This window comes from Rhizomucor pusillus (genome assembly GCF_041956525.1).
Source record: "Rhizomucor pusillus strain CBS 183.67 unplaced genomic scaffold VTP01scaffold_9, whole genome shotgun sequence".
NCBI lineage: Eukaryota > Fungi > Mucoromycota > Mucoromycetes > Mucorales > Lichtheimiaceae > Rhizomucor > Rhizomucor pusillus.
This window is the reverse complement of record NW_027192151.1, coordinates 587,439-607,110: the sequence shown is the minus strand read 5'-3', so window position 1 is coordinate 607,110 and position 19,672 is coordinate 587,439. Positions and strand designations below refer to the sequence as shown.

Below are 19,672 nucleotides of genomic sequence, written 5' to 3'. Positions count from 1 at the left end.
CAAACTCCCATCGGTGATAAATATGTAGTTGTCCCCAACAATGGATATATGAAACAAAGTTTATTGATTGATAGCATCTAGCTTTAAGTCTCACCAGCACAGGTACCATCAAGTAATGTATCTGCAACGTTGCTCTGCTACAGGATAGAGCGTAATAGACAAATGGTGTTTATGATATAGTCGCGACAGTTGCTTGGGGACGAAACAAATATAATACATAGCAGTTTATTAACGGAAAAGTTTAGACTTGCAAACTTCATTGACATGTCACAAAACAGCTTAAATAGACATGCCACCATACTATTGTACAAATAGATATATAAATGATAAACCTTTTCTTCCTCTCGGTCCAAGCCAAGGCATTGTTATATTATGGTAGACCTCAACATTTTCTCAGCTTCATTTTTTTTGGCGACAATATATCGAACTACCAACAAAGACATGGCCAACGCTGGCGAGACCGCATGCGCGAATACTGAATTTTAGCCGACGAATTTAACCGATGGCGGCGCAAGCATGCGTTAGGATGCGCGATTGGCTGCGTTGGAACCTTGTGAATTGGGTGCCCTGTTCTCTGTGCAACCGATCGATGCTGTGCTTCACGGTATAGTATTCCAGCACGCATTACGTCAATAGCCATTTGGCCGCCTAAAGTTATCCCTCAGAGCCTGTTCCTTTGGGTGCGACGATACGTGGTAAGAAGAAAGCTTTATCATTGAACCATCGTAATGATTGCAACCACATATAGTTAGATGCTTACCATGATCATGTGTGGGATGCAGAAAATCACAATGCCTTTGAAACAAGTGTGTAACTTTGTTTCTTCATTTCAAAGCGCGCGCAGAAGCAGGGTCCATGAATTTCTGCATGATGCTGCGGCATCATTATTCCGAGAAGCAAACAAGTCTTTCCAACACTGGTCTTTCGCTCAAAGAACAGATGAATACTCCTCCGCAAACTGCTACCCTAGTGTCATCCTCCTACCAGATACTTGATATCCGAGCGCCTGACTTGGGCGAAGTGAAACTGCAAGCTGGCACCAAAGATGCAGATGTAGTCCTCATAGACGAGCAAGACGATGGCAACAGCAACAATCCACCTACTCCACCTATCTCTGCCGACCAGTCTGTGGATGCGTTCAACAGCGCTGATCTTGTAGACACTATCTTGGATTCCCTCAATAGACCGTTGCATCAAAAGGCTATTCCCACGTTCGTCCTTTACGACAAGCGTGGGCTGCGGTTATTCGATGAGATTACTCATTTAGACGAATATTACCTCACGAATGCAGAAATGCGTATCCTTGAAAAGAGGGCAGACCAGATTGCAGCCCGTCTGGATCACGGCAGTGTTCTCATCGAACTTGGTGCAGGGTATGTGGCCATCTTCGTACGTTGTTTGGATGTTCCAAATTTTAACGCGCAGCAATGACGTATAGCTCGCTCCGCAAGACATCTATCATCTTGGATGCAGTGGAAAGGAAGAAGCTCCGTGTGACCTACTATGCTCTTGACCTTGACCAAAAGGAACTCGAGCGCTCCTTGAGTTCTCTTGGACAGTTCCAATACGTTAACCTGGTCGGCCTATTGGGCACATACGATCAAGGTATTCCATGGCTTAGTCAGAAGTTCGCATCGAACAGTCCTCCTACACACAAGATGATTATGTGGCTCGGCAGCTCCATTGGCAATGAGAACCGCCAAGAATCGGCTGTATTTCTTAGAAGATTGCAACAGACATGCATGCAACCAGGTGACTTGCTTCTCCTCGGTTTCGATGAACGCGACAGGCCTGAAAAAATTAAGCTAGCATACGACGATACACAAGGAGTTACCCGCGAATTTATCATGAATGGTCTCGACCACGTCAATGCTATCTTGGGTCAAAATGTCTTTGATAGATCAAAATTCGATTATGACTCACGATACCAGGAACATATTGGCCGCCATGTCGCGCATTACCGAGCAAAAGAAGACATGGATTTGATGTATGAGCGGCCACATCAACAAGGAGCAGTGCAGATCCTAGTCAAGAAGGACGAACTGATCCACATAGAATACTCTTACAAGTACTCTCGCGCAGAGATTTCGCATATGCTGACAGCAGCCGGCCTGGATACCGTGGAAGACTGGGAGGATACCAAGGATAACTATGTGCTGTTGCTGGCAGAATGTCGGCCCTTCATGTTTGAAAGGGATATTGTTGGGGTCCGCGACACATTGTTCCCACGGAAGAAGGCACCTAGTGACGAGATCCAATGCAGCTCCTGCAATGTTGACTACATCGGTCCTGTACCTGGAGAGCACGACGCAAGACCAGAGAGCCTAGTCAACATCGTTGGAAACAGATATTGGCCTAGCTATGTACCATCTTTGCATGAATGGCAGCAGTTGTGGCGTTCTTGGGACTTGGTGACACGGACAATGTTGAACCATGAAACTATGCTATTCGAACGTCCCATTGCATTGCGACATCCATTCATTTTTTATCTCGGTCACATTCCAGCATTTTTGGATATCCAGCTTTCGCGCCACGAAGCTGACAAGGAGCTTAATCTCGGTACTGCTCTTACAGAGCCAGTTGAATTCGCAGACATCTTTGAACGAGGCATTGATCCTGATATGGATGATCCTACGCAATGTAACCCTCACTCAGAAGTGCCAGATTCAGAAGATGGATGGCCAAATGTAGACTCCATTCTTCTCTATCAGCAGAAGATCCGAAACCGCTTGCAACGTTTGTTACTACAGTGGGAATCGGAGGAATACAATGATCAAGACTGGAAGGCAAAACTGGGACGCCGGCGTGCTGCACGCGTCGTATGGATGTGCTTCGAGCACGAAGCTATGCATCTGGAAACTCTACTTTACATGCTTCTGCAATGTGATAACATACATCCTCCGAAGGACGTAGCATTACCTCCATGGAAAATGGCAATGAAGTCTGACGCCTATGCTACTTGCGCCGTTTCTCACACTGATTTTCTCAAGCCCGCCCCTTTTGCAAAGATACCTTCAGGCACGGTCACTCTTGGTCACAACGACAGGGAAGAAGATGACTTTAACGATCTCGAAGGCACCTCCATCGAGTTCGGTTGGGATAATGAAAACCCCCAACGCACTGTATCAGTCAATGAGTTTGAGATACAAACCAGGCCTGTAACCAATGCGGAATACCTGCGGTTCTTGCGCGAAACCAATTCAAGTGCACTTCCTGCTTCTTGGAGACAGGATGAAAATGGCGATATCTTTGTGCGTACCGCATTTGGACCTTGTCCTCTTAGTGTCGCCATGCATTGGCCCGCGCAAGTATGTTACAACGAAGCCGCCAAGTATGCAAAGCATTACAGCTTGAGGATTCCCACCGAGCCAGAGTTAATGCGCTTCCGGGACTACGTCGGCAAGGATGAAACGATTCCCAAGAAGATTGCAAATATTGGATTTGCAGCATGGCACCCAACTGACGTGAACAACGAAGAGTATCATGTGCTGGGCGATGTATGGGAATGGACATCTACAACGTGGGATGCTTACCCCGGATTTATACAATCAAAGCTGTATCCTGGGTACTCTGCAGACTTTTTCGACGGCAAACACAATGTCATCCTCGGTGGAAGCTGGGCAACTCATCCCCGTATGGCCGAGCGCTGGTCGTTCAGAAACTGGTATCAAACCGGATATCCTTACGTGTTTAGCGGTTTCCGATGCTGCAGACTTGCATGAAATTGATCTTGTGAGAAAAGAAAATAAATGCATATGTTATTAAAGCTTCCCTCCAAAGATGAGATGGACCATGTAGCATACAGTATGTGTGTGTGTATATATATATTTTATCCTTTAATGACAAAAAAATCGGGAGTCTAGTATAGAATGCTTATTTTATGCCTCCAAGAGACTGTTCAAGATGGCCTGCGTCTCCGCAATCTAACGACAAGTTAGTATCGAGAGTTGTGGTAAAAAGCTATGCCAGCCATTTTGGCTTCTTACCTCTAGAGCCTGTTTGACTTCCAAATGACGGCGAGCTGCTACGATCCAGTCCTCTGCTAATCGCTTGGGCCAACCCTTGAGCTGGTTAAGTTCTCTAGCCGCATTTTCCAGATCACCTCTCTTCAAGTAATAGTTTGATCGAGCAAGGACCGCCTCCACATCATCTCCTTCCACCAGACCTTCCTTCTTGAACATGATTTTGGCCAAGATCCAGCTAATAATGTGTGATCCAAATCCACCGTCCTCGGGTACGAGAGCAACGCTGCGTACTTCCTTTGCAACATGCTCAAATCTAGTCTTCAAGTCACCAATGGTATCCACGCCATTCTCGGCAACATCAACTGGGATAGTGTCCAGGACAGTCTGTAGCAAGACATCATCCTTGGCGCTGCTACGGAATGCCTCCAGTTCCTGTACAAACGGTCTCTTGTGCACACCGCTGATAGCATCCTGGAATGCACCGAATGTAATGTGCATAAGATGTGTAGCGCGAGAGCGGTCAAGAACGGAGGCGTTTTGAAGAGATTGCTGCTCGAGAGCCTTAAACCGCTTGTCGATCTGATCCAATTTGCTCAGACGTCCTGCACGTTCCCTCTCGACGAGTAGCCTCACTTCACGAATGTATTTACGCTGCATGTCTTCGCTTTGCTTCAAAAGTGCCTGTGAGCGTTCGTGCTCCAGTTCAGCTTTTTGAGCATCAATTTCCTGCACCATGAGCTGTTGAAAAGTCTTTTTCATTTCTTGTCGTGCGTCTTCAAACTCTTTCAAGAGCTCGGCCTCCTTTGCTTGCACCTTTTTGGCTGTTTGTGCATGTGATGTCTGGATAACTTGCTGGGCATCTTCGTGGTACTTATCCAGGGCTGCGTGGATCTTTTCGCTCTTTTGCTGCAGTTGCGCGACATCTTTGAGAACCAATTGATAATTGCTGATATCTTCTTTGTAGCCAATGTTCAAAGCTTGCAGCTGAATTTCGGCTTCCTTCATGATCTCTCGACCTTTACCAGACATTCCGGCATCGTTCAAAATGGCTGCCAGTTCCACCAGCACCTGTGAAAGATTGCGGATAACTGGACTATCGGTATTGATGCGTTTGACGACAATCGGCTCGGGCTTTTCGATAGCAACGGACACAACCGGGGCATTTCCAGATTTCTCTGTGGATAGGCTGATTTCACCTGCTTTTTTATCTGTCTTTTCGGTGACAACAAGGGATGGAGGTTTCTCATCGTCCTTTTTGGTCGGCTCTGGTGCTTGCTGCAACTTGGGTGGCTGCTTTTGCCCTGTCAATTTGTAGTACGTATCTGCAGCGTATTCATAGGCATCGTTTGCTCGATCCTTCGCCTGTTTTCCGTATTCTTTGGCCTTGGAAGCGTACTCTTCAGCCTGTTGCTTCCATTGAGGCGTCTGATTGCCGAAGTTGCCAATTTCATTGTTTTTCAAAAGATCTTGAACAAAGTCAACAGCTTGCTCGCCGCCAGGAACGTATGTTGTGAAGGCGTCGTTGAACTGCTTGTCGTTCACAGCGTACGCGATCGCTCCACCGTAGGCAGCAGCACCCACGAGTGTAACTCCAGCAATTTTCTTTACGAAGGACCCTTGCTTCTGTGGTTGCTCGGCCGCCGTGCTCTCGCATCGCTATCATATGCGTAAGAGTACAGCATGCAAGTAAGCATTTGCGATTATAGCTTGCCTTTTGAATCGTCGTGCGACAGATTCTAGCGTGAGCCAGACTGTTACTGGACAATCGAAGTCGGTGCATGCTGGAAAGAGGCGCGTTGAATCGAGACGGAGCAAACAAAAATGATTAGCCAGGGCCGATTGGCTGGTCTACATCCGATAATTAGAGACCATCCCAGTTTGCACTATTCTACCAAATAGCATCTTCACAAGAAAAGGAAATAATCAATGATCTAGAGAGGTTAAAGGAAAAATAAATGAACCAAGAAGCTCGGCTACGTCGGATGCAATCATTATTATGCTTGGGTCATTCTTATTCCAGAAGCTGGATGTATGATGATTCAGTAGGGCACAGAAAGAAGACAGAAAATTAACCTCAAAAAACAAGAACAGCAGTTTATAGAACGACCCGCTTAACCCCACTTAATGACTTTGATAATGATAGTGACTTGACAATGAGGAAAAAGATAAAAGAATGTAAAGAGACTTGAAATGGGAGAAATGGGTGTATGGTAGAAGAATCCCTGAATGGGAGTGTAAACCTCGAGATGGGTGTCTGTAGACCTACCCTAGTTTGTGCAAAGGTATCAATTAGCATTTTTGAAATACATCAATGAAAACCCTGGGATCTTCCCCAGAACACACATGAATAAAATCGTCTGATGGTTGCGCTTCTTAACCAGTTGTGTTTCTGAGGAACCATGCCAATCCAAAGCCCTCAATTTCGAATCCAAGGACCAACGACGCTAAAAAAAGTCTGGTTTCTGACTTCCCGTTATTGCATGAACTGCAAACTCCGTGCAGACGACACGTCTTTGCAAACATCATCAATGAGCTTTATTCGCAAGTTAGGCGAAATTCAGAGTCTATATGCCAGTACTCAGGCTCCACCGAGGAGCCAAGTATGGTACATTCTGACAGCAAGTACTAGCCGGCAACGTCGCGTTTCAGTTACTTACATGAGCAAAAGGCTGCAGTCTTGACTTCAATGAATCGGTCGCAAGACATTCCACAGGTTTACAAAGCTGTAGAAGAAAATCTACAGACAGCTCCTGTGAGCGATCAAGTGTCTGAGAAAACTCAAGTTCTAATGCGGATGCGCGAAGCTATATTCAAGACTTTTGTTTTGATAGGATATCCCAAGGTGACGATCACAATGATGGAAGACCTAGAAAAAAGAGACATTTGAACTCTAGTACATATTAATCCTGGCCATTGATGCTTTCAGGTTATCGGTGCTTTGCAGGCATTGTCAACTACGATTCCTCCAAATGTAAAGTTACCAACCAGCCCTATCCGGTACGTTATCGATGTTACATGTGTTGCTGGACTTGACTCGTTAACGGTATGTCTAGTCGTGAAGAATCGTGGCAAGATGTAAAAAGTCAAATTGAGAGGGGCCAGCAATTGTTCAATGTAATTTATGACCGTCACTCAGAACGAGTAATGAAGCACCTGAATACAGCGTACCCGGACCTTGCACAAACTGCTATTAATCACCTGTATGGTCCTGTAATCTCGGAAACAAGTATAATATCTGCAAAGGAGACTAGTCTCGTCATGGTGGCTACTCTTATGACTCAAGATGCTCCTCAACAGCTCAAGAGCCATCGGTAATCAATTCACTCCAGGCGTACTGACAATATTCGTGAGAAGTTAACTTGCTTATACTCGTTTTTAGATACGGTGCTTTGCACAATGGAGCCACAGAGGAAGATCTAAAGCGAATTGAAAATCTTATTCGTATCCTTAAAGAAAACCATGATGAATAGACTTTATAGTATGAGCATCTCCATCTATGAGTGGACAATAAACAAATCAGATCCCTCCGGCTTTGAACTGAGGAAGCATCATTACAGTAGTGGGTTTGTTCTTGGTCATCGTCTAAAGCGCCTAATGAGCTTGTAATATCAAGAATTCTATGACATCCACGTGAGTGCGCCGCCTTTCCGAGATGGTCGATCGAACTCTGCGCATGATATATGCGCCATCAATCAGGGGAATCAACAGACCGCGGTAACCGGGGAACTGGGTCATTCACACTACAGAGACACAAAGATTTATATGTATAGGTACATAATATAGGTACAGAAGAACGCGAATCAACAGCAGATTAAACGCAGGAGACTACAATAAAAGGGAAGGAATATATACATGACGGGAAAAGTTAGGAGGAATCAATTCGCATCGTTAAATGTGTTTGCAACCGGAATGGTTCAGTCCTTTGACGGTAATCGCTCGGCTGCTGCTGCCACCAACGTTGAAAACGGTTGACTTGCCATGTCGCGCTGTTCGGCACTTGCAGCCAAAGGCCCGGCAACTAAGATTCCGGCATCCTGCTACAGCAATACCTGCTAGTTGACCGTGGCGATGGAGTGTCTGCTGTACCTTGTGGTCCATCAGTCCGTTCCACAGAGTCACATCAATGTATTTTAGTTTCGAAAGTCCTGAGACTAAGTTATCAAAGACTTGCTGATCCTGGAGCTCGGCTTGTTGTTTGGCAGATATACGTCGGCGATAATAATGCGAGAGAGTGATATCTGTGTAGCGCTGAAACGACTCAATTAGCTCGATCAAACTATCATCGGATCGCCATGCGCGGTGACTGCAAGACCGTCTAGCATTCAGATAGACAAGGTTTGGGCAAAACTCGACAATGGATTCGAGATCTTTTACATTCAGGCGGGCAATACTTAAATGGGTTAAAGCCGTTCCACAGGAGCGCACCAGTTCACGGACAGCTGTGACACCGGAGCACTCGCTCACGTCCAGACAACGGAGAGGTGCCAACCTTGTCACACCATCGCACGAAATCCTGTTTAGACCAGTTACGTAGAGTTCTTGCAAGCGCGGCAAGCTGCTCAGGTAAAGTAAACCGGTATCCGTCACCAAGTTGCAGTATCGGATAGAGAGCGACTCGATTGTTTGACATTTTGCAAGCAGCAGCAGAGTGATGTCTGTAATGTGTATGCAGCCATCCAGCACAAGATGTGTAATGTTGGGGCAATAAGTCACGATTTGGCGCACGGAGCAGTCGGTCGTGTACTTGGGAGGAAGAACCAGTTTGCGAACAGCTGTGCCATATTTTTCAAGATGTATCGGGAAGCTGTCCGATGCAATCGTTTGTTGGCAGCCGCTGAGCCTGGCAGGTTCGCAGAAGCCATCCTTTGACAGCAGCGCACTCGATGGGGACCAGACTGAACTCGAGGATGGACACGAGGTATTTGAATACGCACAATATTGATAATCAACAAATGCATCCATGCCCTTTTGCAAGGGATGGCGGCAAGTGGTTTTGGACGGGGGAAGGCAGCAGACAGGACGGATGAGGACCGGGGCTCTCCACAAGATTGGTGTCACGAGCACATGCCATCGACGGCATACCACGGTACAGCGCGGTAGATCCGTAGGTTTGGCCATTTCAAATATGGCCAACAATATTTCATTGGGAAGTTCATTAATGTAGTTGACAGTCTGCGGTTTGGCAACTGGCGCTTTCTGTGGTTTCTGTTGTCGTCGCCGTCGTACTACAGTCATGGTTGGACTGTCCGGAACAACTTTTGTGGCGTATTGGCGATGCAGGTTATCTCTCTGAGATAAATCTGAAGCAACAACAAGGATCGCCTGAAGAAACGCTGATACGCGTATATAGATGTGTAAAATGTCGAGCCACAACGCAAAGAATGTATCGACTAGTTGTTGCAGCATCTGCAGGTTTTGGGGAAAGGGAAGAAAGGGATAAAGTATGGGAGTGGGGTAAAGTCAAATTTATCTCTTTGTTGTGGGAGAAAAAAGTTTTGATCGTTCCACATAACATACTCAAGATATAAATGTTAGGGACAGACCATCCCCCCTTTGGCCACACAGATATCTTTTCGATGCATGCACCAGAGCCAACAGATCTCTCTCCATCGAAAAAGTTTTACGACAATCGAGCTAAACCACATTGATAACAGGTGACTTCATCGCGCCTTGGCTTTCTGTTCTCCTAAATTCTGTTGTTTTTTGCATCTTCTTTTTCCGTTTCATTGTAGACGAACATGCACATCAGATGCCGTTGATCGAGATTGCCGATGATACAAATATTATTATCTACGTGAACAATCTTGGAGGAAAAGATAATATACCAGCCTTGACCGTTTCAGCTTACCATTTGTTACACAGCTTTGGTGCATACACATGGCTTGTCACAAACAATGCAAGCTGTCCAACGTTCCAGCCAAGAGTAGTCCATGCGGGGAGACGCACGCAGCTCGCATACAAACAAACTTTATGATGACGATGTGGCGGGCTATCTTCATATTGCCATTTACCATGCATCCGATGCATTCTGCTATGATTCAATTACGTCTTCAGACGCGTGTCATAGAGATTGTTTACGTTATAAAAACGATAGCTTACTGACTTCTCATATTCATATACCATAGCACATTATTATATTCGTCATTGAATAACAAGAGTACATTGCATTCGTTGTTCTTCTGCTAGGAGATGCTTTGAAAATAATAGATTTGAGCGATTTATGCAACATTTTTTACGATGATGCTGTAATTCAGGAGTGAGCGTCGCCGTTTAATGAGCTTGTCTACAAAACTTGCAGGACATTTCATCAGCGCCCGTAATGAACAAGACTTGAAGCGAATTCAAGACGAACAAGAGAACTGGTAAATTTGGAATTCACTTGACTGTCATCGTTCCTACAACGATCAAACCAGTTTGCAGATCTACCAAAAGACGCACCGCAGCTTGGAGGCTTTCAATGAATTCAGCAGAGCGAGATACAAGAACGTCAGCAAACGGTTTGAATCCCACACTCAACTGTTGAAAGAAATGAAACAAGATCTTGATAAAATGTTTATCAAGCTTCGGTAAAGCAAAAGATATGGGAAGAGACAATGCAGATGCATGACGGATTTCATCTCTATTTAGATCGATCAAGAAGCAACTGGCTGAGAAATATCCTGAGCAGTACAACGCTGTAGGAAAAGCGTATCCAGCTCCCACTATACCAGATGACTAAAACCTATTTCTAAACTGCAATGCCATAATGTGTATTACTCTGCATATGTAATATGCTCAAACAACAGACAAGATCATACAATTAATGAAAGAATGGCAGTGAAGACAAGTATTTGCAACGTTCTCCTTGACGTTCATGCCAAGCTCTACAAATCTTCTATACTTTTCGTCAATCTGCTGGAGACATAAATAGGAATGGCGCCATGCTTGCTAAACTGAATCGCAGTCCACGTTCAAAGCAGTACATAGCATTCATTTCCTTCCTCAAAATTCTGCATAATGTATGGTATAGTTTAGATTGGCCCATACACGCAAATTTGTATAGCAATACTGGCGCTTCCGATATCGGCGTTTTCAAGTACATGTTATGCTAATAACTAACACCAGTGCATTATGCATTTTCTTTCTGTCGGTATCAATGCGAGGAAGATACTCCTGTGGTCGCTTACCAATTTGGGCATGCAGGAAACCCAGAAAATGAAAGATGCGGCGACTTTCCATTTTGTCCCACTATCCATCTTTGTGTCAGCTTCCTCAATCCATCAGGCCACCATGTCGTCTATGAGAGGTCTCACAGTGTAAGTGCATTGCCTGAGAATAATTGGCATTTACTATTCTTATGACTAAACTTTTCTCTTTAGTTTCATAGGTAAGATGAAACCCGAAATCAGAATATGCTGTCAGGGTCGAGAATATTACAAATAAGCTGCTGACTGACGCGCTGCCCATTCGGTGAATACCAGCCGACATTCGTAACTGTAGGTAGCAGAGAGATAGGAAAAACGCTCTAGCATTCTAACATGCTGAACGCCGTATAGGTCGGGTGCGTGAACTCGAAGAGAAGCGTATTAATAAGGAGATGGCCAATATCCGCTCGAAGTTCAAAGGTATATGGATGTTCAATAATGACTGTGAACATCTCAAAGATTTAACGACATCACTTTAGAGAGCAACCTCAGTGGATATCAAAAGAAGAAATATGTCTGCAAACTGTTGTACATGTACATTCTCGGCTGGGAGATTGACTTTGGACATCTCGAGGCTGTAAACCTAATTTCCAGCACAAAATACAGCGAGAAACAGATTGTAAGAGGCGACTAGGACGTGGATGTATTTGCTTGTACAACGGCACTCACATTGCGTTTCCTGACTTCAAGGGCTACCTTGCAGTGACACTGTTATTTCATGAAAACAGCGATCTCGTGCGACTCGTCGTAAATTCGACAAAGAAGGACTTGGATGATATGAACGAAATTAACAACTGTCTTGCTTTACACGCTATTGCCAACATTGGTGGTCGTGAAATGGCCGAGTCACTTGCTCCTGATGTTCATCGATTGTTAATCTCACCGCAAGTATTACAACATTCCCATTCCTCAACGATCCAGCTTGTTAACACCATTTTTTGTTCAGGACATCAAAAAGCTTTGTAAAGAAGAAGGCTGCATTGACGTTACTGCGTTTATTCCGCAAGTATCCAGATGTTATACCTGTTACGGATTGGGCCGATCGATTGATTGGACTAATGGATGAATATGATCTGGTATGCTCATGCGAGTTAGAATGTTCGCTTTATGTTCGTATCCATCTCATATGTTTGATAGGGAGTCGCATTGTCCGTTACAACCCTGATCTTGACATTAGCACAGAGTTATCCCATGGAATTTGCAGGCTGCTACGAGAAGGCTGTTAACAGACTCAAGAGAGTAAGAATCCTTGCAAGTATTGTTTTAGTCGATCACATCAAAACTCAACTGCGATGTCACAGATCCTAATTGACAGAGACTACAGTATGGACTACATATACTACAAAGTGCCGACACCGTGGCTGCAAGTCAAATGTCTTCGTTTGTTGCAATATTACCCGCCGCCAGGTATACTCAAATTTTCGTTTTCCAACCGATGAATCACTGATAGTATTGATTTCTCAGATGATCCGAAATTGAGATCTGATATAAGCGAATTACTGCAAATTATCATGACAAATTCTCAAGATACGCCTAAAAATGTACAGCACAGTAATGCTCAGAATGCCGTGTTATTCGAAGCCATCAACCTTGCTATCCATTTGGACAGCAATTCCACCATCTGCGCTCAGGCGGCCCAGTTACTCGGTCGATTCATTTCCTCCAAGGAAACCAACTTACGTTATCTCGGTCTGGAGACTATGGCACATTTGGCAGCCTGCGCAGACTCTTTGGAACCCATCAAACGCCACCAAGACACGATTATGATGTCGCTGCGCGATAAGGATATCAGCGTTCGTCGTCGCGGATTGGATCTCTTATACTCAATGTGCGATATGTCCAATGCAAAGATAATCGTGTCCGAGCTGTTACGTTATTTGCAAGTAGCCGACTATGCAATGCGTGAAGAGATGGTCCTGAAAATTGCTATTCTTGCTGAGAAATTTGCCACTGCCTATTCATGGTATGTTGATATCATCCTTCAATTGATTTCTACTGCCGGAGACCAGGTTGGAGAGGAAGTATGGTTCCGAGTCGTACAAATTGTGACCAACAACGAAGAACTACAAGAATACGCTGCAAAGACGGTACTCAACTATCTCGGGTCGCCACAGTATAACGAAACAATGCTCAAGGTTGGAGGATATATACTCGGCGAGTTTGGACATTTGATCGCGAACTATCCTGGATGCAGTCCCATCGAACAGTTTACAGCAGTTCACTCAAAATTCAACTTGTGCTCTTTGAACACTCGTGCTCTCCTTCTTACTACATATGTGAAATTCATCAACCTGTTCCCAGAAATCAAGGGTCAGATTTTGTCGGTATTCAACCAATACCGCTACGTGCTGGACTCTGAGCTGCAACAACGTGCATGCGAATATCTGGCAATTTCGACAATGCCAACCGACGACATGCTACAAACCGTATGTGAGGAGATGCCACCATTCCCTGAACGAGAATCCACTCTATTGTTGAAGCTGAACCAAAAGATTGGGGATACGGAAGACAAGCGAGTTTGGTATATCGGTGGCAAAGAAGCCAACATCGAACGACAGGAAGGTCTCAAACGAATGGCGTCGATGAGAGCCAACTCTACCAGCAGTGATACCTCGAGACAAGCGTCAACACCGGTACAGGCAACAGCATCAGCACCAACATCATCCACTGACAATCAAAATGTACCAACACGGCTATCAGCAGAACCTGATCTTCTTGCTCTAGAAGATCTGCATATCGGTCCAAAATCCACGCCATCCAATCCTTCAATAGCTTCCGTTCCTCTTGCACCGGGTTACGAGCTTGGGTACAATCGATTGCAGTACTCTCCTGAAGGAGTATTATACCAGGACGACCAAGTCCAAGTCTCACTGAAATCTGAATTCCATGGCTGCTTTGGCCGTTTGGCATTATACCTTAGCAACAGAACTTCATACTCTTTGGAGAGACTACGGCTTACAGCCGAGTCATTGCCGGACAAGCTCAATGTACAAATAGTCAGTGCAGCTGAAGAGAGTATAGCCCCTGGTGCACAGGTGCAGCGACTAATCCAGGTCGAATGCTTGGACGGTTTCTGGGAATCGCCTTCGCTGCTTATCATGTTTAATGACACCACACTCCATCTCAAGCTTCCTATATTGCTACCTAAATTCCAAGAGCCTATTCTCAACATGGATGGACCAAGCTTCTTTAAACGCTGGAACCAGATCGGCGGACCTCCGCGCGAGAGCCAGGTCATTTTCAGCAGCCAGGTACCGATACATCTGGATACTATCAGGAACATTTTGCAAGGCTTTAAATTTGGATTGCTTTCCGGAGTCGATCCGAATCCAAACAACTTTGTCGGTGCCGGTGTTATCGACATGGGTAAAGGCGGAAAAGTTGGTGCGTTGTTGCGGTTAGAACCGAATATGGAGCAAAATGTAAGTGTATCTAATCAGGTTTAAAAGCACAACTGTCTAACAATTTACTTTTTATGCAGATGTTCCGATTGACAGTTCGAACGCCCAGCGAAAATGTTTCTGAATATCTGCGACAGTTACTGGAGAACCCGCTCTCAGCAGGAACGTACTAATTTACACTCTTTTTCCTTTCCTCTCTCACATACGTCACATCCCATTTGCAAACATTCTGGTTCATTATCTCATAGAGAATAAAGTGGAAAAAAAAAAGATATTTGTAATTTTGTAAACAAAGCACGTCCTTTTTTATGATAAGCATGACATGAAAAAAATATGAAGTTGAGTGATTAAAAAGGGTGAAAAGCGATATATTACATGTAAATCTACATGCGCTCAAGAGGCCTCAAGCCCAACAAGCGCATGGCGTTGCCAAGAGTGGTACGAGCAGCCCAATACATATACAAGCGAGCGTCAGCGACATCTGGAGCGGCACCGCGGACCCAGACAGTTTCGAATGCAGCAGAAATGTTGTGTGAAAGGTTGAAAGCATAAGTCACAACATTGCACGGCTCGACACCGTTCATCAAACTCAAGACGAGATCAGGAAATTGAGAAATCGAACGGATAACTTCAAGGGCTTCGGGTTCAGTGAGCAAGTCCAAGTTGGCGTTGGGGTTTAGCTTGAGTCCACTCTTGCGTTCGACGGAGCAAAGACGGGCGTGAGCATACTGGATGTACGGGCCAGTATCGCCCTCGAAGCTGAACATACGATTTCGATCAAATTCGTAGTTCTTGATACGACGAGCAGCGTTATCCTGGATCTTGACACCAGAGATACCGATTTCATCGGCGACCTTTTCGGGATCTTCAACTTCCTGGTATTTCTTTTCGTTCTTACGCATGACTTCGTGCATGATATCCTTTGCTTCGTCCAAGATCTCTTCCAAAAAGACGACGGTTCCCTTACGAGTTGACATGCCCATGACCATACCAAAATTAACGTGCTCGCAACGGTTTGCCCATTCGAAGCCCATCAATTCCAAAGTCTTGAAAAGCTGCTTCAGGTGCAAGTCCTGCTGAGAAGCAACAACGTAGATCATCTTGTCAAACTTGTATTTTTCGTAACGCTCCATGGCTGCGCCGATATCGCGGGTGAGATAGAGAGTGGTACCGTCGCGCTTCTCGACAACAGTCTTGCCGAGCTTGTACTTTGTCAAGTCAATCACCTTTGCGCCTTCAGAATCCTCCAAAAGACCGCTCTCCTTGAGCTGTGCCATGGCTCGTTTCATGCCGTCGTCGACCTGGGATTCACCAGAGTAGACGTCAAAGCTAATGTTTAGACGGGCATAGACTTGCTTGTATTTCTCAATGGACAAATCACGGAACTTGCGCCACAGGGCAAGTGCTTCCTCGTCACCGTCTTCCATCTTTTTAAAGTATGCGCGAGCTTCGTCGTGGATGGTAGGCTCGGCTTCAGCGTCGCGGTTGATCTTGACATACACGTCGTACAAGTGCTTAATGGCATCTTCCTTCAAAGCTTCCTCGTTACCGTATCGTGCAAAACCAACAGCAAGCAAACCTTTACCGATAAAGTTTAGCAAAGCTTTTTGTTGAGGAAAAAAGACAACTTACCGTACTGCTTGCCCCAGTCGCCAAGGTAGTTCATGGTCGTAACATCCCAGCCGTTTGCACGGTATACGTTTGCAATAAAGGAACCAATGATCGTTGAACGCAAATGACCGGCATGGAAGGGTTTAGCAATGTTAGGTGAGGAATATTCGACAACAATCTTCTTGTTGTTGCCGAGCTTGTTTTTGCCATAGTCTTCGCCGTATTTTCCAACAGTCTGGAGGGTTCGGTGCATAAGCACCTTGGCGTTGATGCGGAAGTTGAGGAAGGGACCGATAGCGCTTGCTTCGATGATATATTCGTTGGGGACAAAGGACTCTGCCCACTGTTTGGCGAAAGCAGCAGGGTTGCCCTTGACACGGAGACGAGGAACAGCAACAGCCAGATCGCCGTGTTCGAGCACTCGAGGCAGATCAATGGCATCGTAGACGACGCGAGCTTCGACGCCAGAGAGTTCAGAAAGTTGTGCAGCGATCAAGTTTTTGAAGCAGTCGAGCGGGTTAGTCTCGGGGCTAGTTCCTTGGATTTCGGGGATAGATGTGACAGGTGCGAGTTGCGTGCTGCCGGCGCATTCCTCAGCGAGCAAAAGAGCTTCCTTGACCACTTGGAGACCGCTAGCATACTCGGCCTCTGGAGACTTCTTGTAGAGGACACCCCAGGCCAAAGCATCCACAAGTCCAGGGACATCGCCCAAAAGATACTTTGTTGCTCTGTTCTTTACAGCAGCGCTCAGAGTCTCAATGTTGGCCAGAAGAATCAAATCCACCAGACGTGCTTCGTGCTGGCACTCAGGTCGCTGTTCGTTGAGCAGCTTGGCGTGTCGCAAAAGGTAGCGTACAGCGGACGCGGTGCCGACAATGACGCGCTTGTCGATCTGGATACTGGTTTCTGATGCGTCGCGAGCAGACGTGAGCTTAATGCCTTGCTTGAGCGAGGAGCTCGAAGCAATAACGGCGAGTACAACGTATGGGATCGCCTTGGTAGGGAATTTTACTTCGACCATGGTGCTCCGTTGACGAAAAAAGGAGGAATCAAGCGGTGCCAATATTGACTCATTACCAAAGCCACAGACACTCTTGATTTGGAAAGTCTCAAGTTCATTTCCCAACCGCACTACAAACAATGGGTGATTGGAATTGACAAATACGCTTCGTATATTACTCAAAAATAAATATGCAAGCTAGCTGAATGTCGTATGGATGGATGGAGTTGTGAGTACGCTTCCAATATTTATTGTAGAGATATGTATAAGTACTGTATATTCATACGCATAATAGCCAACTTTTCACTTGTCTACTTCTGGAATATCAATATTTGAGTCCATCCAAAGGTTCCCAAACCCGCGTCAAATCAATGCTCGCAGCAACGCCTGTCGTTATCGCGGAACCACCACTCCCTTGCTCTGCTTTCGTTGTTGCAACCACGTTCCTGAGACTTTCGGCCAGTCCAGCTGTGCCCTCCTTCATATGTATGGCATTCATAGCTTCGGCGAGAGATATATCAGCAGGCGGTGCTGGTCCTTGCGTGATGCCGGGAACATACAAAGGGGATGAATCATGCCGCTGCTGTTGTTCAGTAGTTGTAGATGGAAATACGGGCGGTGACAACGGCGGCGCTGTTGCCAGGGGCATCTTTGGAGATGATGACCATGCCTGCCCTGGTACGAAGAAGCCGCCGACAGATTTCACAGCATCCAGTGCATGCGTTGGATACATTGAATTGGTAATCCCATTATCTTAAAAAAATAATTAGCATGTATTGTCTCTGGACAAGGGAACGCATGAAGAACATTATGCTTACTTTGTATATTTGACTCCAAAGGAAGCGATGCAGCGAGCCCTGAGAAACCAAGATAGTTGGAGTGCGGAGGGTGTATCAAAAGATGAAAAGGATAGTTCTCGTGTTGCAAAGATTGAGTTGGCAAGTAGCCACCAGGGGCGTTACTGAAATCGACCTTGCTATCTTCATCGGTAAGTGGTGTGACAGGTTGCTGATGCTGGTGCTGTTGATTAAAGTGATGATAGGTAGGACCAGGTTCAGGCTGAGGAAAGTAGACAACTGGTGTAAGTAACGGCGAGATATGCTGGGCATGATAAGGCGATGGAGGGGGATGAGGATATGGCTGCGTCAATTCCAGGATCGGCTTTAAAGGTTGCGAATGATGATTAGGCGCATATCTTCGAGATGGGGCGACTGATGCTGATGCAAACTTATCAAAATGCACGCGGATGCGACGGCCATGGAACTCATATCCATTATACATTACTGCGTGTACCTGCGATGAGATATATCAAATGGAAAGATATACATTTTATGCATACCAATAGCTCTTTTGGCATCCTCGTGACTCGCATACAGAACAGTGCCAAAACCTCGGCTGCGACCATCTGTACCTTGCATGACATCGGCTCGCAGGATATTGCCTGCGTTCCTGAATAGATCCTTCACGTCTTGCCATTGACAATGAAATGGTAACTACAGTGAGAAAAGATATTAACATGCAGCCCCGGCAGCTTTATCGCTAAACTCACGTTGCCAACGAAAAGCTGCCTTCCGCCTGCAATCTGCAGAAAGTAGTCGTTGAGCAGATATCAGAAGTTGTTGAAATACACATCAATCACCTTTGTATCACAAGGATCATTGGCAGCTCCTCGAGTGTTTGATGATGATGGATGAGCAAGGTGTGAAGACTGTTCAATGAATGCCTTGTCTTCTCGGACTTCCAAAGCTCTACCCTGCCATTTGTAATTGTGCAACATGTCTCATAATGAAGGGACGAATGAGTTTAGCTGCAGGCGCACAGGTGGCCCGAATAATCATAATAAAAAATCGCATACCAATTGCACGCTGTGCATCCTCGACCGTATTAAACAAAACAGTGCCATGTCCTTTAGAGCGATTATCATAGCTCAGAGCCACATCTGCCCGAACAACATTGCCCGCTTTGCGGAATAAATCCTTCAAATCTTGCCATCGAACTCTAAAGGGGAGCTATGTATCGCAACCAATATGAGACCATTTCGTAGCAAAGCCGCTCAAACTAAACCACAACACTTGCGTTGCCCACAAAGAGTTGCCGAACTTTGGTCACCCTCCGTGATCGATGCATGTCATCTATTGTTTCATGCTGCTGCTGCTTCTTCTCCTTCGGGCTCTGCCTCTTTTCACTGCCGATTGTCGACGACGAGGCGTTATCTTCGGCACCGCCGGCCTCCCGTGCCAAAGACTCGGACGAGCCGACAACTTCGCAAGCTTGCAGCAAAGTACTATCTGACGACGGTACCGTCAACTCGGTTTCCGTGGTCGTTGCCGTACTTGTCATTGTGAGGTAAGGGAACCAAGATCTCTCTCTCGCCTTTTGAGGTAAATGAGCGTCTCGAGCTCCCGGGTCACTGCTAGAGAGATATGCACACAAAGCTTCTAGCTTTTTGTTGCAATATAAACTCTTGTTGCAAAACAAAAATAAACGGGGTTTCCTGTCTATGGCAGCTTG

General features: G+C 45.7%; 8 protein-coding genes across 8 annotated transcripts; 4 read left to right on the top strand and 4 right to left on the bottom strand.

Annotated features, from left to right (window-relative positions):
- Positions 1–867: 867 nt before the first annotated feature.
- Positions 868–3,722, top strand: VTP01DRAFT_10738 (uncharacterized protein; the record flags this gene model as incomplete). Its single annotated transcript, XM_069379133.1, has 2 exons — positions 868–1,373; positions 1,439–3,722. The coding sequence occupies 2 exons, from the start codon at positions 868–870 to the stop codon at positions 3,720–3,722; spliced, it is 2,790 nt and encodes a 929-aa protein (XP_069239138.1).
- A 156-nt stretch (positions 3,723–3,878) lies between these two features.
- On the bottom strand, positions 3,879–5,745 carry VTP01DRAFT_10737 (uncharacterized protein; the record flags this gene model as incomplete). The annotated part of the gene is made up of 3 exons (XM_069379132.1): positions 3,879–3,923; positions 3,987–5,621; positions 5,677–5,745. The coding sequence occupies 3 exons, from the start codon at positions 5,743–5,745 to the stop codon at positions 3,879–3,881; spliced, it is 1,749 nt and encodes a 582-aa protein (XP_069239137.1).
- Positions 5,746–6,445: 700 nt separating this feature from the next.
- VTP01DRAFT_10736 (uncharacterized protein) lies at positions 6,446–7,435 on the top strand (the record flags this gene model as incomplete). Its single annotated transcript, XM_069379131.1, has 5 exons — positions 6,446–6,583; positions 6,634–6,807; positions 6,892–6,962; positions 7,019–7,276; positions 7,345–7,435. The coding sequence occupies 5 exons, from the start codon at positions 6,446–6,448 to the stop codon at positions 7,433–7,435; spliced, it is 732 nt and encodes a 243-aa protein (XP_069239136.1).
- Positions 7,436–7,853: 418 nt separating this feature from the next.
- VTP01DRAFT_10735 (uncharacterized protein) lies at positions 7,854–9,200 on the bottom strand (the record flags this gene model as incomplete). The annotated part of the gene is made up of 1 exon (XM_069379130.1): positions 7,854–9,200. The coding sequence occupies one exon, from the start codon at positions 9,198–9,200 to the stop codon at positions 7,854–7,856; it is 1,347 nt and encodes a 448-aa protein (XP_069239135.1).
- Positions 9,201–10,238: 1,038 nt separating this feature from the next.
- VTP01DRAFT_10734 (uncharacterized protein) lies at positions 10,239–10,683 on the top strand (the record flags this gene model as incomplete). The annotated part of the gene is made up of 3 exons (XM_069379129.1): positions 10,239–10,327; positions 10,379–10,531; positions 10,593–10,683. The coding sequence occupies 3 exons, from the start codon at positions 10,239–10,241 to the stop codon at positions 10,681–10,683; spliced, it is 333 nt and encodes a 110-aa protein (XP_069239134.1).
- A 392-nt stretch (positions 10,684–11,075) lies between these two features.
- On the top strand, positions 11,076–14,723 carry VTP01DRAFT_10733 (uncharacterized protein; the record flags this gene model as incomplete). The annotated part of the gene is made up of 11 exons (XM_069379128.1): positions 11,076–11,260; positions 11,324–11,331; positions 11,426–11,440; positions 11,501–11,569; positions 11,629–11,768; positions 11,840–12,033; positions 12,096–12,225; positions 12,287–12,388; positions 12,451–12,556; positions 12,614–14,571; positions 14,631–14,723. 11 exons carry the CDS (start codon positions 11,076–11,078, stop codon positions 14,721–14,723), a joined length of 3,000 nt encoding a protein of 999 aa, XP_069239133.1.
- Positions 14,724–14,933: 210 nt separating this feature from the next.
- On the bottom strand, positions 14,934–17,182 carry VTP01DRAFT_10732 (uncharacterized protein; the record flags this gene model as incomplete). The annotated part of the gene is made up of 2 exons (XM_069379127.1): positions 14,934–16,129; positions 16,183–17,182. 2 exons carry the CDS (start codon positions 17,180–17,182, stop codon positions 14,934–14,936), a joined length of 2,196 nt encoding a protein of 731 aa, XP_069239132.1.
- Positions 17,183–17,486: 304 nt separating this feature from the next.
- On the bottom strand, positions 17,487–19,501 carry VTP01DRAFT_10731 (uncharacterized protein; the record flags this gene model as incomplete). The annotated part of the gene is made up of 7 exons (XM_069379126.1): positions 17,487–17,914; positions 17,980–18,444; positions 18,501–18,654; positions 18,711–18,743; positions 18,801–18,940; positions 19,017–19,170; positions 19,238–19,501. 7 exons carry the CDS (start codon positions 19,499–19,501, stop codon positions 17,487–17,489), a joined length of 1,638 nt encoding a protein of 545 aa, XP_069239131.1.
- Between the last annotated feature and the right edge of the window lie 171 nt (positions 19,502–19,672).